The 22619-nt window shown below is 47.8% G+C and overlaps 7 protein-coding genes across 7 annotated transcripts; 4 read left to right on the top strand and 3 right to left on the bottom strand.

Annotated features, from left to right (window-relative positions):
* Positions 1–1251: 1251 nt before the first annotated feature.
* Positions 1252–3008, top strand: GLAREA_03283 (MFS general substrate transporter; the record flags this gene model as incomplete). Its single annotated transcript, XM_008088367.1, has 3 exons — positions 1252–1297; positions 1347–1961; positions 2029–3008. 3 exons carry the CDS (start codon positions 1252–1254, stop codon positions 3006–3008), a joined length of 1641 nt encoding a protein of 546 aa, XP_008086558.1.
* Positions 3009–3384: 376 nt separating this feature from the next.
* On the top strand, positions 3385–4620 carry GLAREA_03282 (alpha/beta-Hydrolase; the record flags this gene model as incomplete). The annotated part of the gene is made up of 4 exons (XM_008088366.1): positions 3385–3575; positions 3741–3750; positions 3799–3843; positions 3889–4620. The coding sequence occupies 4 exons, from the start codon at positions 3385–3387 to the stop codon at positions 4618–4620; spliced, it is 978 nt and encodes a 325-aa protein (XP_008086557.1).
* Positions 4621–4929: 309 nt separating this feature from the next.
* Positions 4930–7718, bottom strand: GLAREA_03281 (uncharacterized protein; the record flags this gene model as incomplete). The annotated part of the gene is made up of 3 exons (XM_008088365.1): positions 4930–5704; positions 5749–6293; positions 6336–7718. 3 exons carry the CDS (start codon positions 7716–7718, stop codon positions 4930–4932), a joined length of 2703 nt encoding a protein of 900 aa, XP_008086556.1.
* A 1064-nt stretch (positions 7719–8782) lies between these two features.
* GLAREA_03280 (uncharacterized protein) lies at positions 8783–9175 on the top strand (the record flags this gene model as incomplete). The annotated part of the gene is made up of 1 exon (XM_008088364.1): positions 8783–9175. The coding sequence occupies one exon, from the start codon at positions 8783–8785 to the stop codon at positions 9173–9175; it is 393 nt and encodes a 130-aa protein (XP_008086555.1).
* A 365-nt stretch (positions 9176–9540) lies between these two features.
* GLAREA_03279 (RmlC-like cupin) lies at positions 9541–10616 on the top strand (the record flags this gene model as incomplete). Its single annotated transcript, XM_008088363.1, has 4 exons — positions 9541–10053; positions 10212–10337; positions 10392–10449; positions 10501–10616. 4 exons carry the CDS (start codon positions 9541–9543, stop codon positions 10614–10616), a joined length of 813 nt encoding a protein of 270 aa, XP_008086554.1.
* Positions 10617–14260: 3644 nt separating this feature from the next.
* Positions 14261–17288, bottom strand: GLAREA_03278 (uncharacterized protein; the record flags this gene model as incomplete). The annotated part of the gene is made up of 2 exons (XM_008088362.1): positions 14261–14610; positions 14666–17288. 2 exons carry the CDS (start codon positions 17286–17288, stop codon positions 14261–14263), a joined length of 2973 nt encoding a protein of 990 aa, XP_008086553.1.
* Positions 17289–20000: 2712 nt separating this feature from the next.
* GLAREA_03277 (uncharacterized protein) lies at positions 20001–20839 on the bottom strand (the record flags this gene model as incomplete). Its single annotated transcript, XM_008088361.1, has 3 exons — positions 20001–20453; positions 20503–20596; positions 20646–20839. 3 exons carry the CDS (start codon positions 20837–20839, stop codon positions 20001–20003), a joined length of 741 nt encoding a protein of 246 aa, XP_008086552.1.
* Between the last annotated feature and the right edge of the window lie 1780 nt (positions 20840–22619).

Below are 22619 nucleotides of genomic sequence, written 5' to 3'. Positions count from 1 at the left end.
CTCCAAGGCGACTATCCTCGACGGCTAAGACTTTCAGAATTGACTCCGTATGGATATAATATTCGCCTCTGGTGCATTCAAATAGTAGAACGTTGGATGGCGTAGATCTTGAATTCGACACTGGCAGGTAACGGTAACAAATGCTGAACATAGCTCAAATGGTAAAGTAAAGTCTCTCTAGAGAATGCTAAAAGAGGGATGATTGTCCTAAAAGTCCAAATAGACAATTGAGGCAGTGCGTTTGCAACTACTCAGGGGAAGTGGCGGTAAAGGTCGAAAGATCTCGCCCAACTCGTCAATCAGCAATAGCATTCGCAACTATGCCAATCTACAAATCCCATTATTGTTCGGCCCGATTTGGAAAGAGACTGCAAGTTGACTTGGTGAGATTTCCAAGAGAAGTGCAGACTTCAGGGGTAGCGCCTCGGAGTTTAAAGACGAACTATCAATTTCTCGCGTTAGCTCTTGTACTCCGTACTTCTTATCAACTCGAGCATGCTGAACAGAACTTTGGGGGCATTCGATGAAGCAATATCTAAAACTACCAACGTTGTGGTTGGTAGAACAATTATAGTAGTAGCTGGAGTAATTATCATAGCTTTGAATTGAATCATTGCGATACAAGAACAAAATACTGCTTCGAAGGGAGGTTATTTTAGAAGAGACTAGACACGCGATACGCCGCCACGGCGCATCCCAGTGGCAAGCGCGACCCCTGAATTGAGTAACTGAAGCGAAGTGGGGCGCTGACTTGACCCTCGATTCTACCGTCTTTCACTCTTCGGCAACTCTGATATTCTTGCAATACCGGTCGCAATTCAGCCGGTAAATCTACCTTCTGACTCGGAAAATCACGACCATGAAACCATACGATGGAGGCAAATCAGAGGTGTTGATATCATATCAATATACACCGTATTTAGCAATAGGCCAGAACTGCAAATATCCGAGAGATAGCCTGAAAATGCTTGGTAGTGTACCATAGCACCCGCCCGATCGGGCCTTAGATCTTCATCTGGGCTCATTTAAAAGTTACTATCGAAATTGCGCCTGTTCAATTCAGCCTCGGGTCTTGGTTATCTCCTTATCCTGACTTGATTATCTATGGACCCATCACGATGGCTCTTTCTCTAAAGTCGCGGAGTTTCCGGCTGGATTCGAAGCATGTTCTTATCCCTCCTTGACTCTTTTTCGTTCATTTGGTTTTGGTAGGACAGGACGGGAGTGACAAGGGAACAAGGACACAACATCATGGCTGGGAAAAGCAGTATTGTCGAGGAGAGGGGGTTGCTTCCTCGTAAGTATTTTTGCCTGGTACTTCCGATACCATATGCTAATAAATCCAGGGAAATCTCCTCAAGATATGTCGAAACCATCTAAGCCAGCGCCGGTGAGGTTGATGGACCTGCCAAACAAATCTCAACTTTTCATACTCGCACTCTGCCGCCTCTCCGAACCTCTATCCAACACATGCCTCCTGCCATACATTTACTACCTCATCAAATCCATAATCACCTCCGACGATGCGAATGCTCCACAAGAAATATCCAAAGTCTCCGGACTGTTGGTGGCAGCATTTCCTCTCGCCCAGTTCGCGACAAGCATGCTATGGGGTCGAGCATCAGATTTCTACGGAAGAAAATGGACAATCGTAATTGGATTGGTGATGAGTGTGATTGCAAACGCTGCGTTCGGATACTCAAGAAGCATTGGCGCGTTGATGTTTTGGAGAGTTCTGGCTGGTATTGGAAATGGAAATGTGGGGGTGATGCGGACAATGACTGCGGAGATTGTCAAGGAGAGGAAATACCAGACAAGAGCTTTCTTGATCCTGCCCTTGGTATTCAACTCCGGCATGGTCGTCGGGCTCGCTTTGGGAGGATGCCTCGCAGATCCGGTTGTCAATATGCCTTTCTTGTTCGGCCCAGATGGATTGTTCAATCTATACTCCAATCCTGATGGTGTAGCCTGGGCACTTCACTTACCCGTATGCCTTGCCTGCTCTGACAAACGCCTTTGCGCTATCAGTCAGTCTTTTCCTGGCATTCTTTGGGATGCGCGAAACGCTTCCAGGCAAAGAGAACGACAGAGATATCGGAGTTGCGGTTGGATCTGCTTTAACTCGATTTTCCTCTCGGGCGATTTTCCGAAAGCGAACAGCAGGTTATTCCGCAATTCAGTTGGATGAAGTATTAGAGTCAGAAGAAATCAAAGAGGCCCGACCTGCAAGATCACTCGCATCTGGACCACCTCCGTCTCGACTAGCTTTCCGGGACATCTGGACTCGAGATGTGTTGGTCACGCTTGTTTCATTTGGACTTCTTCCATTGCACAATGCTGCTTTCATGCACATCTTCCCGGTATTCCTATCCACTCCAGCTTCATCAAATGCGGACTGGACTCTCCTTTCGTTTACCGGTGGACTTGGTCTACAATCCCGTTCTATTGGGATCTGGCTCTCACTTTTTGGACTATGCGGGATCTTCCTTCAGTTGTTCATCTACCCAAAAATGCAGGCTCGTCTCGGAACGCTTGGGTGCTTGAAAGTTGCCCTGTTCATGTTCCCGTTGGCATACCTATTCGCACCATACCTTTCTTTGCTCTCACACGGTGGGGTAGCAAGATGGATTGGTATTGCTATCATTCTCTGCGCACAGGTCATGGCTCGCACGATTGCAATTCCAAGTACAGTCATTTTATTGACGGAATCGGCACCAACAAAGACAGTTCTTGGTACGGTTCACGGAGCTGGAAATATGCTTAGCAGTCTTGCCAGAGCTATTGGAAGCGCGGCTGGAGGTTGGGCGTTCGCACTCGGAATGGAGAAAGGAATGGTTGGCGTTGTTTGGTGGTGCTACCTATCAGTTGTCGCTTTTACTGCTCTGGCTTGGTCATTTACAATGCGCAAAGAGGTCGAGCAAGCCCCGGTACCAAAGGGGAGACAAGATCTGGTTGTTGAAATTGAGCCTAAAGATGTGCCTATAGAAGAGAGTCGCCGTATGCGGTAGAATTTTGTTTTGCAGCTTGTCATTAGATTTTTGCTTCCAGTATATATTTCAATAGTAACGCATAATGTATACATCTATTTTAACATTTATTTTTGGGATAGTCTGGTAGCTCGGCTCGGTACAGGGGCTTAAAAGGGGGGTAGATGACCCCGCAATTAGGCGGGTACGCCCTTCGACGTCAATCTCTCATCTCACGCAGCTCACCACTCACATAACCAGAGCAATCATCTAAAGCTTACAAACCTCACGCCCTTCGAAACCCAAACTCTGTTTCACAAAACTCAAATTTACAGAATCTTAACATAATATATTCACAACAACCTTATCAACGAACCAACCCATCCCATCTTCTCCTCAATCAATACCTTCACCCACCATGGTCGATATACCCTGGGATAAATCCTGCATCACCGCATCAACAGACGACGTGGATTACATGACAAGTCTGGGATTAAAGTCCAATCTGAAGACGACGGCAGAGGAGAAACTGTTTTATTATTCTCGTGGGTTGGAGGATGTCAAACCTGACACTCCAGTTTTGGTGCTGTTGCATGGGTATCCGCAGACGTGAGTTCAAATCTTAGGGGAAATGAAGGGGGAAAGGTATATGGAGAGAATGCTGATTTTTGGAGGGGTATAGGAATTTTATGTGAGTTGAGAAACATGTTTCTGTCTTACAATTGAAATTATGGTGATCAAACGAGGATGTACTGATGTGTAGGTGATGAATAGGTGGAGACATGTAAGTTCCCTCCTACTTTCACAAAACCATATATACTAAAGAGTTCAGATAATCCCCCTCCTCCCCAAATCCATCCCCCTTTTCATCCCCGACGTACGCGCCCTCACCCTCTTCTCATTCCCAATCTAACATCATCAGCTCTGCGGCTACGGCCGCTCCTCCCCCCTCACAACCGCGCACAACAAACTCGCCGTCGGACGCACCCTCCTCTCAACCCTCCACTCCATCCTCCCCTCCGGATCTACCCCGCAATCCCTCATCCTCTGCGGTCACGACCGCGGCGCCCGCATCGCCCACCGCCTCACAGTTTCCGCCCGCTCCCTCCCCAATTTCACCATAACCGGCACAATTCTGCTCGACATCATGCCCACACTCTCGCAATGGGCGTCCGGTTCCACACCCTCAAAGAGCGTAGGATTCTACCACTGGTCCTTCCTCCCCAACGTCTCCCTCGCCACCGAAATGATCCTCGCGCTCGGCGGCCCGCGATACGTAGAAAGCTGTATCCAGCGCTGGGCCGGCTCCGGCATCCAGACCCTAGAACAGCATAACGCGATGAGCGTCTACGGGCGCGCGTTTAGCTATGAACATGTGATCCGTGCGAGCTGTGAGGATTACCGCGCGAGTGCTTTTGAGGAGGTGGAGGAGCATGAGGGTGATCAGAGGGACGGACGGAAGATGGAGGGACGTGTGGTGGTGGGGTATTCGAAGGGGTTTTTGGGGCAGAGGGGGAGGGTTGAGGAGTGGGGGCAGTGGGTGGGTGAGGGGGGACGGTTGGACTTTAGGGGGTTTGAGGGCGGGCATTTTGTTGCTGAGGAGTGTCCTGAGGAGGTTGCGGAGATGATTGGGGAGTTTTATGGGGGGGTGTAAGTAGAGTGTTTTAGTTTTGATTAAGCTATTGAGGGCAATATTCTGTTGGGTTTCAAGCTTGGATTTTGGGTGAGGATTGTATCTAATCTGAGAGAGCTAACTTGACATAACACTAACACCCAAATCGCTCACCCAATCTTCCATCTCGCTAAATCCCTCCACCTCCCCTAAACCCTCATACTCTCCCCCGGCCCCAAATAACTCGTCCTCACACCCCCAAGATCAACCACAATCCGCTGAAAAACCACCCCAGGCTCCAACGCCCACAGACTCAACACATGCGCCCCCTTCTCCACCTTATGACTCGTACTACTCTTCGCCCCCGCATTCTTCGTGCTCTCGCTCCACGTGCTCGGCAGCGTGCCCAATTTCGTGACCGGCACGTACTGTACCTTGGTCGGGGCGGCGTCGTCGATGGCGATGGCGTACGCGAGGGGACGGGAGGTATCGGTGTTTAGGGAGGGCGAGAGGTGGATGGTTATCGTTGCTGTGCCCGGCGTGAAGATGTAGATGTTGTAGGTGAGACGGGGGAGGAGGGGGTGTTTGGGTGGAGATGGAGAGAGGGGAGAGGGTGAGACCAGAAAGGGTGCGGCCGTACATGGGAATTGTCATGTAGGATGCGGTGCTGCTTGAGGTGGATGTGGTGTAGTGTTCTGGTTCTATGGCGATTGTTTTATCGGATTCGATGTGGCCGTGGAAGGTTGAGGGGACTTGGGTGGAGTCGATGGGGAGGGAGATTGTTGAGACCGTTGTTCCGGCTGTGATTTTGATTTTGGGGGTTGTGGCTCCTGTGGGCGCTTTTTCCCAATCGATGGTGATTAAGACGCGTTGGTCTGATGTGTCACCTGGGGCCTTGAGAGTTCCGGACGAGGGGGTGGCGATGATCCAAGTGTCGCTTTCAACTTTGAAGGTTGCGGTGCTGTTGCTTGTGGAATAGATGTCTATCCATCGATTCTTTGCGTAGCGGTTCAAGGATGGGAGTTCGAGTTTACTATTTCCACCTTCGATAGCTACTCCTGGTGGTTTTGATGTACTAGCTGCTGGCCATTTTAATGACGGGAGACTATTTGATGCCGGTTGTTGCCTAACCATGTTAACCAAGATCACTTAAAGACGAGAAGAACTAACCAGGTAGTATATCCAATATGAGTTTGATCCATCATGTGATTCCACTTCCCACCCAGCAGTTTATGATATGTGCTCGCAAGAGCTGAATCCGCGGCATATGCACTAACAGCAATTCTGCCCTGATCAGCAGCGTTTACTCGTCCTTGACCAGCCCACAGATTGTTCTTCGCTGTCGCAACATAGAGCTGATGGAGGATATATCCTGCTTTGCATGGATGAAGTACCATTTCAAAGAACGAAGGCTGGAAGGCCGAGGGCAGGGAGTCGTAAACTGCTTGTGCATCTGAAGCTAAAGTTTTCCATTGTGATAGAACGGTGTCTGCTTCGTTGTAATTTACGACGCTGTAGATTGAGGCGTCAAGAAGCTCGTATTTACGACGATTCGCATACATGCCGTAGCGATCCACCACTGAAGCTGTGGCATCAGATACTGCAGATCCAAATTCTCGGGTTGCCCATTTGGAAAGCCAAGTTTGGGTGCTTTTGGGTTCCCCGTACTGTGACATATCATAGGCCATGTCTAGGAAGTGGTTGATTGGGATTTCCTAGAAGGTTAGATAGAGTTACGTGAGTGAGAGAGGACTTACAAGTGGTTTCAAATCGCCGACGTTAACGATCCATATCTGTCTTGCACCTCGCTCGTAGGTGAGATGCATTTGCTCCCAGGTTTTCTCTAACGAGATCGTGTTGATCCACTTGTAATTGCGAGGATCGCCAACATAGTCGAAATGGTAATATACACCGGCACCGGCTTGTCGATTGACTTCACTAGGAAGTGGCAATCTTTGCATGTTGCCATTATTATCGTCAGACCAAAGTAAAGTAATGTCATCTGGAGCTTTCAACCCATCTTGGTAATATCCACCGACTTCCTTGTAGAGACACCACATCTGAGGTATGGCAGATAAGTTTGTATTGATATTTGACGAGAGAATTGCTTGTTGAGATTTGATCACATCGCTCAAAGACGCAGCTGTGAGAGTAGGAGAAGCAGTATCGGCGTTTCCTCGCATTCCCATTGTATACAAAACTTCATAGGGCTTCGATCTCTTCGCCCCCTCTGTTAGAAATTTGATGACGTTCTGTTTGTTGCTGGCCCAATCCCAATTCCCACTCATATAATTGCTTTGCTCCTTGGACGATCGAGTCAAGGGTTCGGTGTGACTCGTCCCCATAACTATACCGTACTCATCAGCCAGCGGTCCATTCTTAGTATCATCCACATTGAACATGCTATCCCACATCGTTGGCCAAAGATAATTTGCTCGCAGACGAAGAAGCAATTCGAAAACGTTGACGTAGAACTTAGAGTTGTAACCGCCGTATTTCTCCTTGACCCAATTCGTTAAAGCTGGCTGCTCATCGTTCAAGAAAATGCCGCGATATTTGATGCTCGGCGGGCCTTGTACTTTGGGTGTACCAAGAGCAAATATTTTCGCCCGAGAAATCGAAGCAACATCAGCAAACCAGTACCAAGGTGATACTCCAATCTGTTCAGAGACATCATAAATTCCGTAGATGCTTCCACGCTTGTCACTCCCCACAATTACCAAGGCAGAAGCAAGCCCGGAGAGCGGATTGGCAACAATTTGTGTCTGGAAAGATTCCCATTGTCCTCGTATTTTTGATACGTCGATCTTCCCAGTTGATATCAATGAGTCAATGAGTTTGGATTTCCCGATGGTACCAGCTATAATCACTGGACCAGTTGATGGAGAGGTGTCTGATGTGGTGATTTCAGTAATCTTGACCGTAAGATTCTTCCCAGTCACTCGACCAAAGTCAGCGGATAGATCTGCTCCAGCTCTCAAAACGCCTTTCCAATCGCCTGTTGCAAGAACAAGAGTCGCTTGAGTGCCGCCTCCAGCAAGTTGGAGAGGTCCATCATCGAAAGAAATGATCGGAGCTTGACCAAGTGCAAGAACGGACGACAAAAAGCAAGAAACAGAAAACAACTTGATAAGTTCCATGATGGAAGTCTCAATTGATCTTACATGGACATCGACAACTCACTTTCCAAGCACATTACCTTATATCATAGTTGAACGTTATTCAATTCGTGGAAAATAGAGGGTCTCTTATGATTTACCCAGACCGGAAAAGGACATTGTCATTCCTGGACTGGGAAAGTATGAGTTGAGCCGCTTCAATCATATCGAAGTAATATAAGCGACATGGTGTAAATTGAAAGAAACTGAATAGCCTCTACGACTTGGTCACGAGTGTGGGGCTGGATTCAACATAGTGTAAGACATTTCCATCCCTCATTTAGGGGAGAAATTGATCCTGGTTGAAGTTCGGAGTCAAATAAGTCGCCATGAATACACAAGTGATGGTATGAAGGGGATGAAGCAGAGTCACGACACAAAATCCAGAGTCGAAATACCACGTGACCCAGAACAATCGAGCACACCATCGCCCCTGTCCACACTAACAGCGCCCTCGAGCCAATAAGCAATCGGCCTCACAATTCAAGACCTCCTCCATTTCCTCCCCTTCAATCCTTCTCTCCTTCTTGTTTATTTCTCGCTAAAACATCTCTCGAATTGACCTCAAAGTTGAGGATCTTTTTCGTCGCTTTTCGTTGTTGTTTTCTGAGCCCAAAATCGTCGATTTTTCTGCTGTGTACGTTTTCTTGACTAATGGTCAGCTTCGCGCGTCCAATGAGATGTTTTCAAGTGGGAACATGTTCAAATGCTACGGGGGACCAGAAGAGACCTGTTGTCTGGTGCTTATCGCGCTATGCTGTTGTCCTCCGATGACGGGGAGCAGGTATATGAGCATCGTTCTGCAAATTACGAGAGAATTCACTGGAATTCGTGGGCGAGATGATCGCTTTCAATGCTCAATTTCAAGTTGGTTTTCAGACAAGATTGTGCCCCTTTTTTAGCGAAAATTTGTTTACTTTCTGGTCTTGTTTACTATTGCTTCTTTCATGTGGTTTTGCCAAGGCAATCAAAAATGTTATCGTCTTTCTTATTATCTTTCTCTTTGTTACATGTCTTATGCCATCGTCTCTGCGGTGCGATCATTTATGGCTAGCTGCGCGTTACCGACGGACGAAGAGATAAGCGGAACCTTTTCGGCTCGTCCATCGGGTGACCACACCGGAGGGCACTGGACAATGGAATTCACGGCATGGAAACCCAGCAAGTTGGCTGAAGAAGACACATTTGACTCCAGTGAGCATGTTGCAGTTTATCGATTGGGAAATGGAGTTAGTTTTTTGTCTCAAGCAGCAGCGCGTAAGAACGCAGAAGAAAAGAGAATGGACCAGTCCACCTTGATGGATGGCGCTGAGCAGAATAGTTGCAGTGGGTCAGAGTTCAGAACCAACGACGCCGTGCGACCCGCTTTTGCAGCCAGTCCAACGGATTCTTCAAGTCTGCACACCGTTGAAGTTATCTTTTTCGGTGTTTATAGATAAGATCAGTCGGATACTACTGGTAAGTTTTGCACAAGGAATCGACGACCTGCTACGAAAGCCATTCGATTGGAAGAGGCCTACACCCGAATTCGGAAGGAACGCATATCTCGTGACACATCGTCGTCTTTAGCTACAGATTCGTATCCCGGTAGTTCTTGATATTACACGTTTCCTTCTCTCAAGTCACGCTCGAGACTTCGGTTGTGCTGACTTCCCACTTTACCCTCAATTCGCGCCATTTGTGAATTCACCTCTTCAACTTTGTTTGCTCGGTCTGGAACCCTCAATAACAAACTTCTGCCGATATTGATAATATACTTCGACCTCACAAACACATAAGCATACTTCCGGGCCATAAAGCCGCAATGTCTCCTCTTAAGCTCGCAACGAGGCCATTTTTGCGCTCCCAACCCCTCATTAGCAAGATTCCCCGGGTTTTCACCACCACAGATAGGAGCGCGACAATTACAGGATCTGCCAGAACAGCGCAACTACTACCAACCAAAGTAGACGATCTATCGCTATCACCTTCGAATTTCCCACTGTATCGGGGCAATTCGCGATTTCAAATGCTCAAACCCGCTCCCCGGGTCCTACAAAATTCCTTCTCCAACCTCCAAAACGCTCTAGTACAGCATCTCGCAGCACATCCTCCTTCTTCACTTTCACCGACCCTACCTAAACTTTTCTCTCTTCTTCGCGGCTATACGTCAGATCGCCAACATTGGTCAAGGTTCGCTCACGCGAATATCAACAAGCAATATACGAGGAATTTGGTATGCGAAGTTCCAGGACTATTCAACTTGTTGATATTGGTCTGGACTCCTGGGAAGAAGAGTCCTGTTCATGATCATGCGGATAGCCACTGCTTGATGAAGGTACGTCACATTTGTCATACTTGAGAGGCTGTTTGTTATCAAACATTTGATTTCAAGCAAGGCTTCATATATCAATAACTTGTACTGTGACGTCTGGTCACACATAATAAACATCACCCATCAAATTCAGTCGTGCCTTTGCTAATTTGATGTTACAGATTCTCCAAGGCAAGCTGATAGAATCGCGGTTCAAAATACCCACCAAACCCGGACTTGATGGTCCTCTATGTTGCACTTCGCGAAAGGACTTTGAACGCGATCAAGTCACATATATGTCTGACTCGGTACGTTGTCTCTTCGTGTTTTGGTAGAAAAGTCTCGACTGATCCTTCTTCTAGCTTGGTCTCCATGAAATATCGAACCCAAGCTCAACCGAGTTTGCCGTTAGCATGCATCGTGAGTCATAATCCATTCCATCACTAAATGTAGTATACTAACCGCTATTAGTATACACACCGCCGAACGCAGCTATTCGAGGCTGTCACGTCTACGATATGGATAACGGAGAGGCCAAGCATGTCATGCAAGGTGCATATGATTCGGTAAACGGATGGGTATCTTGAAAAATCAATCGACATAATCCGATCTATGAATTACGAATTTATGATTTGGTACTTGCGGATGAGGGATTTTGGGCGTTAGGGGGTAGGATAGGATTGGAGTTATATATACAAATCGTATAGGAGGAAATGGCTTGCTGATTTGATCGCAATGACTTGGACATATCGTGGCAATTCAGTTTGCCATCTGATATATAGTTAATATTCAAAGTCATGGCGTTACATATGCATTTTTTGCCATTTAAGTGGCACTAAAGTCTGTTCATACTCTTCTACCGTCATAATTCGAGCCATCAATCGATAGTGGTTCAAGTTGGCTTGCCTTGGGTTATATCTCAGGGCGCGGAAGAAGGCGTGGATTCCGTGGCTTGAGAAAGTCTACGATCAGCCACACACACGAGAATGCCAAAAATCGATCCCGTCTTTACGCCTGTTTTTTCTACAGCCTCCCAATCAAATGTCAGAAACTTGGTAAGGGCAACGATTGATAATTGGCAAGAGAATGCCTTAAGAACATGATATTTAATATCATCCCACCATCTGCCTATCGAAATCAGTCGTTCCCGCTAAATACATACCTAACGTCGCGTCGTTTGAAAAGTCTCTTACTACGTGAGAAACCTATCTTCGAAATGTCTCGCTTCAGGCAAAGGCACCGCGCTCCGTATCATCCGATCTTCGATCCGACACAAATTCTCCTCCACCAAGTTACGAATCCAAACCAGATTATGTGAAGTTTGAAAACTCATTGATTTTGCTGCCTATCTCTACGAATCACTGCCAAAACGCCCAAGACTTGGGAGATAGGAGGAAATACTCGCCAGTCAAAGTTGTCCAATCTGCCGCCTTGTTGTTGGAGCTCTTACAACAGACCCGCGTTGCGAGCCACAGAGCTTGAAAAAATTTATCATTCTGGATAATGATGTGAGTTAGGAATTAGGAATTGAAAAATCGTCGTACGATCGGCTTACCTCAGAGGCTTATTCGAATGAATTCGATGTGAGGTCGAAAGGTAAGTAGGGTTTTGATGTCGCGTATCGTTATGTGGTTTATGTGGAAGAATATCCTGCTGCAGGCGGGATCTTTCAATCTTGCGCTTAGAAGTCAGATGGGAGACACAAGCAGTGGGAGATATGTCGATCGGCACAAGGTCAATATCAAGCTGCTTAAATCCTGGATGACAAGGTGTAGTTACTTTCACGGGGATGTTTGCGACGAAGACGGATCCACCCTACTAAGTTACGACTTATCGATGCAAGACACAACATCATCGTCACTGCTCATGTCAAAGAACTCAGTTATCTGACGTTGAGCTATGTCTGGGGGACCGGGGATATGTAACGCAAGACTGGAAACTCTCCCGTTGTTGCGAATGATAGATATCCAGCTGGATGAGTTCGGAGAGGAATGCACTCCACTGCCAAAACTCCTTCCTCAAACCATTGAAGATGCTATCTGGCTGATTCGAGCGCTTGGATTGATATTTATGGGTCGATGCGCTTTGTATCATTGAAGATGATCCCCTTGAAGACAAGAGAATTTATTTATCACGAATGGATGCATGTTATAATTGCTCTGGTCTTACCATCGCACGCATGCCGATTGTGATATCCCCGGTATGAGTAATCCGAGAAAGCATTATCAGTCCTCAGAACAAAGCAACGAGATGCAATTCGCCGCACCGTTACCTTCCTTCTCATTCCCTCGTCTGTAACACCAGAGGCTGCATCTCTCAAGAAAATATACCCGCAAAACTCATATAGCTATTCACAGCCTCCCAGCTTTACTTCCGATGCTCCGAATCCATCTGAAATCATATAGAGACCGGGAAGTTATCAAAGAGCAAGGAAACCAGAAGTCGGAAACATCGCTGGGCAGGTGATCGACCTCGTCACATACGCTCTTATTCTTCAAGTCTTCTGGCCTCAATTCACAACTGATGATCAGTGAGCTAGCTGGGAAAATTCCCGACCCAACGGAATTTTACTTAAGCAGCTGATTCTTTCGCGGTAATTGAAGGGGTGTTATGCACCCTCGAGCGAGATATAGGAGAGTTTCATACAGGGCTTCCCAGGAATTATTTCGTACAGTTTCTGTTGTGGTATCCTAACCTGGGGCCAGTCAATTATGATTTTCCGACTTTCAGCTGGGCGGGTTAACAATTTGGTTCTTGCGCTGCGGATGATGTTCTTGATGTTAGATTACTGTGAACTGTCATCGTAACACTTCGAAATATATTTATTCGCTTGGGAAGCTACTTGGTGAAGTGCTCAAGATGGCTTCTGATAGTAATAACAATTCATCCTCGCCTTCCTAATGCCACCATTCCACCTCTTCATCACAAAATTACACGACTATTTCAAACGACTACTCGCCATCATCAGCTGCCCAAGATACTACCCCCTCACACCTCTTTCCACCGACCCGACTTCAAAAATCAAGACTAAAGCACTAGAACCATCAACTAACATCATAACAACTTATTCCAGCTAGCCTATACCACACAGTAAACACCCACCTCTACACCGCCAAAGTAACAAACACAAATCCAACAAAGCCCTCCCGTCGTTCTCAAACCCTTCGTCTCCAACAAACCCATCTCCGAATCCAGTAGCACTTCAAAGTAAGTATACCGGCACCCCACCAAACAATCCCATCTCCTTCCCAACTCTCCACTTGCCAACCCTCATATTTCACTTCAAAATCAACCGCTATCTCTCCCCCACCACCCACCACATCAGCGAATTCCACACCATCCCTCCCTTCCACAACGCACCCCCTTCTTCTAACTATATCCATGGTCTCTCCCTCAGCTCCATCAACGACATACATCCCGTCGGACTTTCGGCGCCCGAGTCGCACACCTTTTCGCGTGTGCGACCGTACCTGACGAAACATGTAAAACCACGCCCGGGGGAAAACGTGGAGGGGCTGGGTGTGGTGATGTTTTTGGATACACTATTAGGGGGGGTATTGAGTGAGGGTTTTGTGGAGGATGGGTGATGTTTTGGGGGTTAGGTGTTTTGGTTTTTAGGGGTTGGATGGAGTAGTTTAGGGAGATGGAGGATGTTGTTGTTGTTAGGCAGGAACTCGCAGGAGACGGTTTTTTCAGTCGGGGAGGAGAGGTGAGAAGGGGGGATTTTAAGATGTATATATACTAGAGAGGATGGGCGATACACGGGGATAGACAGGAGAGAATGCAGTAATTGAGGAGGTGCTGATGTTTCCATTAGAGTATGAAGGCTTGCGGGAAAAGAGGAGTAAGCGAGATGGGATGGGTAGTTTGCTCAGGGTGTATGAAAATTATTTATATCTTAGTACGTGTCGAAACACAAATTCTCATTCTCACTGTCCAATCCATTTCAATTCAATTACCACACTCTCTCACTCTCTCATCTAACTACGGTATCATTCAAAACCCCAAGACTAAGACTCCAATTCGCTAATGCCTTCTATCCGTTCACCCACCAACATCTTCCCATCAACACCAAAATGGCAACTAGCATATGAATCCAATAAATCCCATCTCCAAAATGATACAACGAAACGAACATCCCCCAAGATAATATCTCAGCTTCTTCTAGTTACGACATCCAATCCAAGCCCTCCATAACAATCCCAAAATCCACAGTACCGCAACACCTCCCCTAGTTAGATGGCGGGGGATTCCTAGTATAACTCAAATACTGCCCGGGAACCTTAGGATTCTCAACCGGCGGCGGCCCACTCAACCCACCACTCATCGTGAGATCCTGAAAATTGTTACTCGCGGCTCTCCGTCTTGGGGGTGGAGCTTCTAGCATTTTTGGGGCGTCCTGTTCATCTTCCGTGGTATCTGATTCCGATTCCTTTGGTTCTCTTTCTCGGTCACGACGACGTTCGCTGCGCTCTTTTCGCTCTCCTCGACTGCGCTCGCGTTTGTGGCGTTCGTGACGTTCGCGACGGGCTCTGCGACGCTGTTGGCGGCCTTCTTGGTCGTCGGCGTCTTCTCGTGCAGCTAGATTCAAGTTAGTAATGAGAAAACAATAGATCAGCAAAGCATTTAAACATACCTCTAAGTTTCTGAGTAACCTCTGCGTAGCCTTGTACTTCGTCTCTTGAGAGAACACGTAAAACAATCACAAAGTCATCCCGCGCTTCATATCTTTCTTTACCCAATTCCAACGCTTCAGGGTTCACAAGTTTTCTGCTAATCTTGGTCCATCGAGCATCAGGAGGTACGCCATCTTTCTTTGCATCCTTGAGTGGTGCAACACCTTCTCTAATCGGGCTTGGGTCCTCCGGAAACTTTTCTTTCGGTTGACGAAGTATACCTTTTACTGGTGCTTTCTCGGCCTTTGGTCGTGGAGGAGAAACAACACGGGGTTGTGGGTTTTCTGAAGTAAGTCTTTCTCTTGATCTACGCTCACCATGAAGATCTGATCGTATTTGAGCGGCATCGGCAGATGTTCTCGTTTCTGACACTCGAGCATTTCTTGACACAGGAGCTGGTTCCTCTCGAGGAGCAGAATTCTCCTTCGAATTGAGAGCTTCTTTCAGCGCCTTCAGATCCATAGTGTCCTTTGGATTAAATGGAGCTGGCGCTGCAGTATCATCCTTGATAATCGGCCGTGGATGATGAAAGCCACCACCAACTGCCTCGGAACCAGAACCAGAACGAGAATCATTGCTAGCTGGAGGGACTTCTGCACGAAGTCTACGTCGTTCACGTCGTTCTTCCTCGCTTTCGCGGCTGTCTTTTGAGTTCGGCCGTTCCGCTCGGGAAGCTGGGCGCTCCTGTGGATTACGCCCGCTCAGGTCCAAGAACACCGGATCAGAGTTGCTCTCACGAAGTTCGCGATCAGCTCGAGGTGGGCTGTCTCTTCTTGGCGGAGGAGCCTCTCTAGATTGGACAGGAACCTCTCTACGAGTCTGAGACGTATCGCGTGGAGGTTGTGGTGGTGTTCGTTCCCTATCATCGTCGCGATCACGTCGTTCTCTAGGCTCTCTTCCACTTGGCTCAGGTCGTCTCTCGTCTTTCTCACGACGTCGACGGGGCTCCTCATCATAGTCTCTACGCGACCGTTCCTCCCTGTCGTCTCGAGTTTCGCGGTCTTTTTCTCGTCCATCTCGTGACTCGTCTCTGACATTTTTGAGAGTTTTGATACCCAATGCAGCTCCGGCAAGTCCCAGTCCTGTTGTGAGAAGGTCTCGGCTGCTCTTGTGTTCACGATCTTCGTCTGATCTATCTGCCCTCTCCCCGCGTTCGGGTCTTTCTGGCCGTTCAGATCTCTCGGGTCGATCGTATCTGTCGTATCTATCTGATCTTTCTGGGCGGTCAGACCTGTCAACTCGATCGACGCGATCGGGCCGTTCAGGTCTATCAACCCTATCGACTCGGTCTGGCCTCTCAACTCTGTCGACTCGTTCCGGCCTTTCAATCCGATCAACTCGCTCAGGGCGGTCCACTCGATCTAGCCTGTCTACCCTCTCAGGTCTGGGTGGTGGTACTTCATCTCTGATACCAAACCCTCTCTGCTCAACCGGACTGTCAAATCTCGGCTGCTCCATTCGATGTGAGCTGTCTCGTCGATGTCTTGGCTCAGCATCGCGTACTGTATATGGCTCAGCATCTCGAACATCGTATTCTCGGGATCTCATCCGCTCGCGGTCCCGGTCATGGTACAGAGACACTGGTCGTGTGAGGCTGTTTCTTCTTGCAGGCGGTGTTGGTTCCTCGTATGGATCGATTCTTCCTGGTCGTTGAACTGGTTCCATCTTAGGTGGAGGAGGAACTGCTGGCATTCGAGCAGAAGGAGATTGCTCCCAGGTTGCTCCCCTAGGAATTCTGTCAAATCCTCTGGTTGTAGGTGGTGGTCCTCGATCTCTCGCATCGTACACCCTGGGAGCAATATCTCCGTATCCTGAAATGCTGGTCGGTCTACTGGTCTTGTTGGCCTCAAAACTATCCCTGCGTGGTTGATGTCTTCGAGCGGGTTGATTCAAGTCGTATTGCACCAATTCTCGTGGGTTCGTATAACCATATTCATCATCCCCATAACTACCCGCAACCGGGTCTGTTCGTCTTGCAACAGGTGTTGGGTAGGTCGAGCGTGGTCGACTCGACCTATAAGCAGCTTCCTGTCTGCCAGACCCAATCCGCAGTCTATTCTCTCCCCGCTCACTTCCTGTCCGGCCCAAATCTCCATTATCCATTCCAGTACTGTATCGCTTGTGATGTGAGTGACTATGCTGTGAGCTTCCGGGAACCGTATAGTAATCTTCCTCGCTCGAACGATAGAGGTTCTTCATAGGACTGGCTGGTCTCCCACCACCACTATGTATGACCGGCTTATGGCGTGAGATTGTGGTGACCACTGCGGGCCGGGCATTGTTGTCTATCGTCGCGCTTCTTCTGCGGGTCTGACTATGGTTATTCTGGGCGCTGGTGCTTCGTGGGGGAGGGTCGGCCTTGATCTTGTAAGTTGTCATGACCGTACCAACGTTGGCCGCCGTGCTACTTCCTGTTCTGGTGTGGGTGGTGGGAACCTCACGACGAGATGTTGGAACGGCGTGCAGGTGATGCTCATGAGCGGCCGGATGACCAAAACCAGAAAGGTTTATTGGGAGAGAAGCCCTCGCGGGGTTGTAGGTGGGGGAGCGTGGCCGTTGGCCATATCTATGTCTTTCAGACATCGTTCCTGATGTTCGACTTGCTGATCTGTGCTGTAATCGAGAGATGTACTCCCCAGGATTTATTCTCAGAGGCGACTCGAGGTTCGTGGAGGGGTAACTTTGTTGGTCGAGTAAGCAATCCCACGTGAGGATTGGTCACTTTGGTCGGTCTCGGTCGCGGTCGCGGTCTTGATCAGGGTTTCGGTCTGGTTAGCGACGTTAGGATTTTGTGCCGTAAATAACTCTGCAGCGGAAGTCAGCATTGATATTGACATGATGCTTGGTGTCGCTCGAGTTGGCAGACTTTGAAACAACTTTAACTCTGCATCGCTGATGAGGTGCAGTGTGCACCACACATCGCAGAACAAATGCCGTTGGACGGATCGTCACATACCTGTGGTGCGCGATGGGGGCAGCCCGTGATAGGGCTGGTAGCGATGATTACAATGCTACCAATCAATTTCTGACAGGTCGCGATGCTGCAGATGGTAAATGCAGCCGCACTGCGATGTGGTTGCCGTTGGGATGCTCGAGTCTCTCTCGTCGCCTCTTGTCCTTTCCAGTTTTGTTGCGGCAAAGTGTTGATGCCTGGAGAAGAACCCCGCGGTGGTGTTGTTGAGCTGAATGAGGCAAAAGCTAAGCTGACCGAGATTCTAGAACAGGAAGAACCGTCGCAACCGAGTCGGATTCATGGGAATAAGCGACCGGGCGATGGGATTGAAGATATACTTGGTTGGAATGTTGGTTGGGTCTGAAAAAAGCAAAAGCAAAAGGAGTTCCAGTTGAAGCAGGGAAGCAACGTGACTAGGGAATCTCGTTCAGCACGCTCGTCGCTCAGCAAGCAAGTACCAGGAGCCAGGAGGGTTAAATCCAGATGAAGGCCGTGCAGGACGAGGAAAACGGTGGATGAAGGGTCTACAGATGACGTGGGGACGGGGGCAAGCGGCGGGACCGACAGGGGAGCAGCCGTCCTCGCCTCGCATTCGCTCCAGTCACGCCGGTCGACTCTCTCCCATTTGTCTGTTCTGTTTCTTCACTTGCACTACCAACACTTGTCATTTCCTAATCATCAATATGTTCGTCTACAAAGACACATATCCATTTGGTCTATCCATGTGGCCACTTTGCTCCTAGTAGAGCCTCATCCCAATCCAGTTATCCATACTCAGCGGCTTTTTATACGAGTTCTCCACTCCGGCTGGACGCGCTTCTGAACACGCAAACTCTCCCCTCCCCGTTCGTCGTTGACCCTTCCATTTGATCCTCTCTTTTTACTTTGGTCTTTTCTACTACTTTAGTCTGCATCTCAAACAGACCATGGCCCATTCACAAGCACGTAACGGTCATCAAGAGCATCAATTTTGCCTGCCGGCCCACTCACAACCCTCGCAAGATCTCTCCATCAGAGCCCGACGAGCCCGAAGACGAGGATCACGACTTCTAGAAGTCATGACAGCCAAACGGATCAGACCAGCTGCCCCTCTTCAAGGGCCCAAGCCAGCTCGGCACTGCAGGCTTTCTGTGGCACATAACGGTTACAATGGAGTCAGTACGGTACGCAGCAAAGAACCACGCATCTTACAGAACTGTAGCAACTTGCAAGTCTGCAATGGACCGTGAAGTCAATCAACGGACCTGCAATGAGACGTATTTTCGAATTGCATATGAAGTATGTCCGGACTGCGGAAAGGCGATGATAACGAGAAACACCAGGTTGTGCGGCAGACAGTCTACGAAGTACCACGACATATGATGTGACCGTCGACAGATAACAGCAACGTCAAGAACGATCCAAAGGTGCTCTCCGTATCCGAGCTCTGATATCGGTGAGTCCTCATACGCTTTTGATCGTACACATTGATAACGCCACTGGAGCCATACCCTTTGCTAGTATCAATATTCAACTCACGTAATTCCACATCACGTCGAACATCAACACCCTCAATGACATCATCAAACTCGCATCTGTTCGTTTTACCAATACTACGGCTTCGACGTGGCTTCCTCCAGTTCGCTTTGGGTTTTGCGAAGCTTACAGCCTTGATTCCTATCAAGGACACCCTAGCGAAAGCATAGTTCAGCGGGGGTGTTCGTTTGAATGAACTACGTCGCATGCTAGCCAGCAGAGAAAGAGCCAGCGCCTTCAGCAAATCTACATGTCGCTTTTTTTCAAAGTGTTTGTCTTATCCAAAACATCTGTTCTTTCCAAAGAAGTCAGTCCCAGTCCTACAAAACCGGTCCTCAAATCTTGAAGTGTTCTCGAGTTTGTCTGGCCTCACCAGGCTCTCCCTGCAACCTCAATATTCAGAAGAAAGAAGTTGATGCAAGCCTGCCCATAACCTAGATGCATAAAACGCCTCGTAAGATGCATTCGAGTAACATTCTCTCAATACCCAAAGTGGATTTCGACGCACGATCTGAACTCTGTTTGTGCTGCATCCCGAATCGAGAGCCAAACTTTTCTCACCTGGGACACTTAGGAATCCAATTATGAGTTTTGGAACCGAAAATACAAGCCGACGTATCCATACGGAAACTCGTACGAGCTTATGATCAGCTCACATTGAAAACTCATAGAGGTAAGTTGGAGGATGTCTGCGAAAGCCTCCACGGCGACATGCTGTATGACTTGGAACGCATTGACGGAAGGATTTCAGGTAAGCAGAGAGAAGCAAGGATAAATCAATTTCCTTCCATCAACCTCAAGACGCATATTTTCATAGCAATTCAGAATCAGCGATCACGAAATTCATCTGCCACCGACTTTCCGAACTCCCGAAAGGCATCCCAATCCACGACGATACCCGTGCCATCAGGCTCTGCTATCTCATGAATATAAATATGACTTAAACCTTCATTCCCATCAACGTAAGAGTTGTCAATGTAACTCAGCCTTTTAGACATGCGCCGCAAAATCACCTCCAACTCTGTCCAGAAACATCGGTGTTCCCATTCACAACTCCAGCCATGATTTAGACCAATCCTCCAAAGTTTATCATCTGGACTTTTACTCGCTCGGTCAAGAAGATTCAACGCACACTGATACACAAACATCTTAGCGCCTGCACGATCAACATGATCCTCGTTGATGAAAATATCAATATGCGCGTGCAGCTGCATCATATCATCGTAGCCACCGAGATAAAACGTGGAGAGTTCAGGGAGCACAGATTTATAGACGCCATTCTACGCTCGTCAGCTTAAACACGCCAGTTGAACTATGGAATGTCATCACCTGCCCGGGTACCGCGATATGCAGTGATTTGACACAATCCTCAAGCTTCCTCAGCTCCTCACAAGCCTTCAAAGCGAATTGAGAGGGGAAAAGCCTACCCAATTAGCTACCAAAACGACGCCAGAGATTTGCTAGCAACTCACGAACGTCGAAACATCATATCCTCAATATTCATCCTCGTCATAGTCGGCACATCGCGCGTAAAATCAATCGTGCACATCTCATTCCAATCCTCCAATACGTGTTCCTCAACCTTGTAGAAAACCCCTGCCACAAATAACGAATGACGGATCCGGTACACGCGATAGTCTCTCCAGATCCGCGGCACGATCTCCATCGCTTTTTCGAACGCGCAGGAACCGCTGAGGAACAGTGATAATGCTTCGGATTTTATGTTTTGGACTCATGGACGGCATGTGTAGGAGGGGTAGGAGGGTGAGTCGACGTGGGTGAACCTGAGCTGGTACGTGGTTTTGTGGTGGGATACTAAGTTTGTGAGGATGTGCGGGTAGATGAGGTTGAGGAGTTCGGTGGGGAGGGATTGGAGTTTTGGAGGTGGGGTTGGCTCTGGCGAGGAGAGTTGGGGAAGGAGAAGGAGAGACATGGCTGGTGGGGAGACGTTGTGTAAGGTCGCGGGATGTGTTGTAGAGGAATGATTTTGAAGAGCTTCAAGATCGAAAGAGGAAAGAAATATATACGTGCCGTATCCCAAAATAGATTCCTGTGTGAATGTCACACCGAAACCTATTCACAGCATCCAGTCTTACTCACTATTACTCACAAGCAAGAATCATGATTCCACATCTGAATCCATTCTCAACATCCATCCCCGTTTGCCTTTACTCACAAGGAAGAACCCCTCTTTCAATTTTAAATACGATCGTCTCCACGTAAAAATGTTCTTTAATGTCCTACTTACTCCTTTCGAAATAATAATACTCTGCAAGGGGTTCCAGCAAGAAATGCAATGGTATATAAGCTTGACCGCTTGGAGCTCTTGTCCTAAGGTATAGTTGCGTATTTATCTTGCCATCTCTTCTTCTATCACAGATCCCTCGTTTAAAGCGTCGTGATGGAATAAACAAGAACCAGTGTTTACTCAAAGACTTAACCGTCTCTTTAAGCGTAAAGATGATTTCTCTAGCTCTCTTCTCTCACATTGTATATCCAGTTTTCTCGACATTCATCATAGTCTAGAAAGACGTTTGATAGTAAACTATCGTTTATGATATCCCATCGTCTCTTATTAGTAATATAGAACAGCTTTCTTACCGCTAGTGATGATGACGACTGCGAATTGTCGAGTCAGTGATTGTTGGCATGGCGGATTGTAGGGGTTTAGTTTTGTTCAGGGGTCTGGGAAGGGTTTGATGGATAGATGGGATAGATGGGGGTACTGTGGGAGGGGGCTTGGATTGTGAGGGTTGGATGATGGGATTGTGTGGTACAGATGTTTTGTATCTAGGTCCGTGTAGAGGACTTATGTTTTTGTTATCTGTGAAAGTTCCGAAGGAGTATTAAACGAGTCAGCTTCAGCAAATGTTTTATATATCGTGAGTTAGTGCTAGTATAGTCTCTTACTCTATTAATCTAGTACTATCCGAACCAAGCCCCGGTTATCCATCTTTTCTATTCTCGACCAAGACACCTTTGATTTTCTCAACTTGGCTCGACTACTATCATTAGCCAAATGACAAGAATTTGGTTAATTGCTCATAGTGTTTACTAGTGACATACATGGCCAAATTCCCCACTTCACAACACGTGAGTGAAAACCCCCAGATCTGGATTTGGCAAACCGAGAGATTCTCTCCGTTTGTGAGTCAAAGGTTTTTAAATCGCATTGATGTACCCCAGGGTCAAAGGTCTAGTTCGATGTTTGAGGAATTGATGAGATGTTTATGATAGTTGATGAGTGGTGGTGTGGAAATTGGGTTTGTGAAGTTGTGTGGGTAGTAAGGTTGTAGAAAAGGATTGGGTGGTTTTAGAAGCCGGGGGATTAGTGGGATGGAAGGTATGTGCGGTGGTAGATGTGTTTAGAGAAAACGGGATTTGGATTGAGGCACTGTCGGATGTTTTGGTTGAGACTCTGCCAGATCCTTAGTATTGTGACGCTG

This window comes from Glarea lozoyensis (assembly GCF_000409485.1).
Source record: "Glarea lozoyensis ATCC 20868 chromosome Unknown GLAREA6, whole genome shotgun sequence".
NCBI lineage: Eukaryota > Fungi > Ascomycota > Leotiomycetes > Helotiales > Helotiaceae > Glarea > Glarea lozoyensis.
This window is presented reverse-complemented; position numbering and strand designations above follow the sequence as displayed.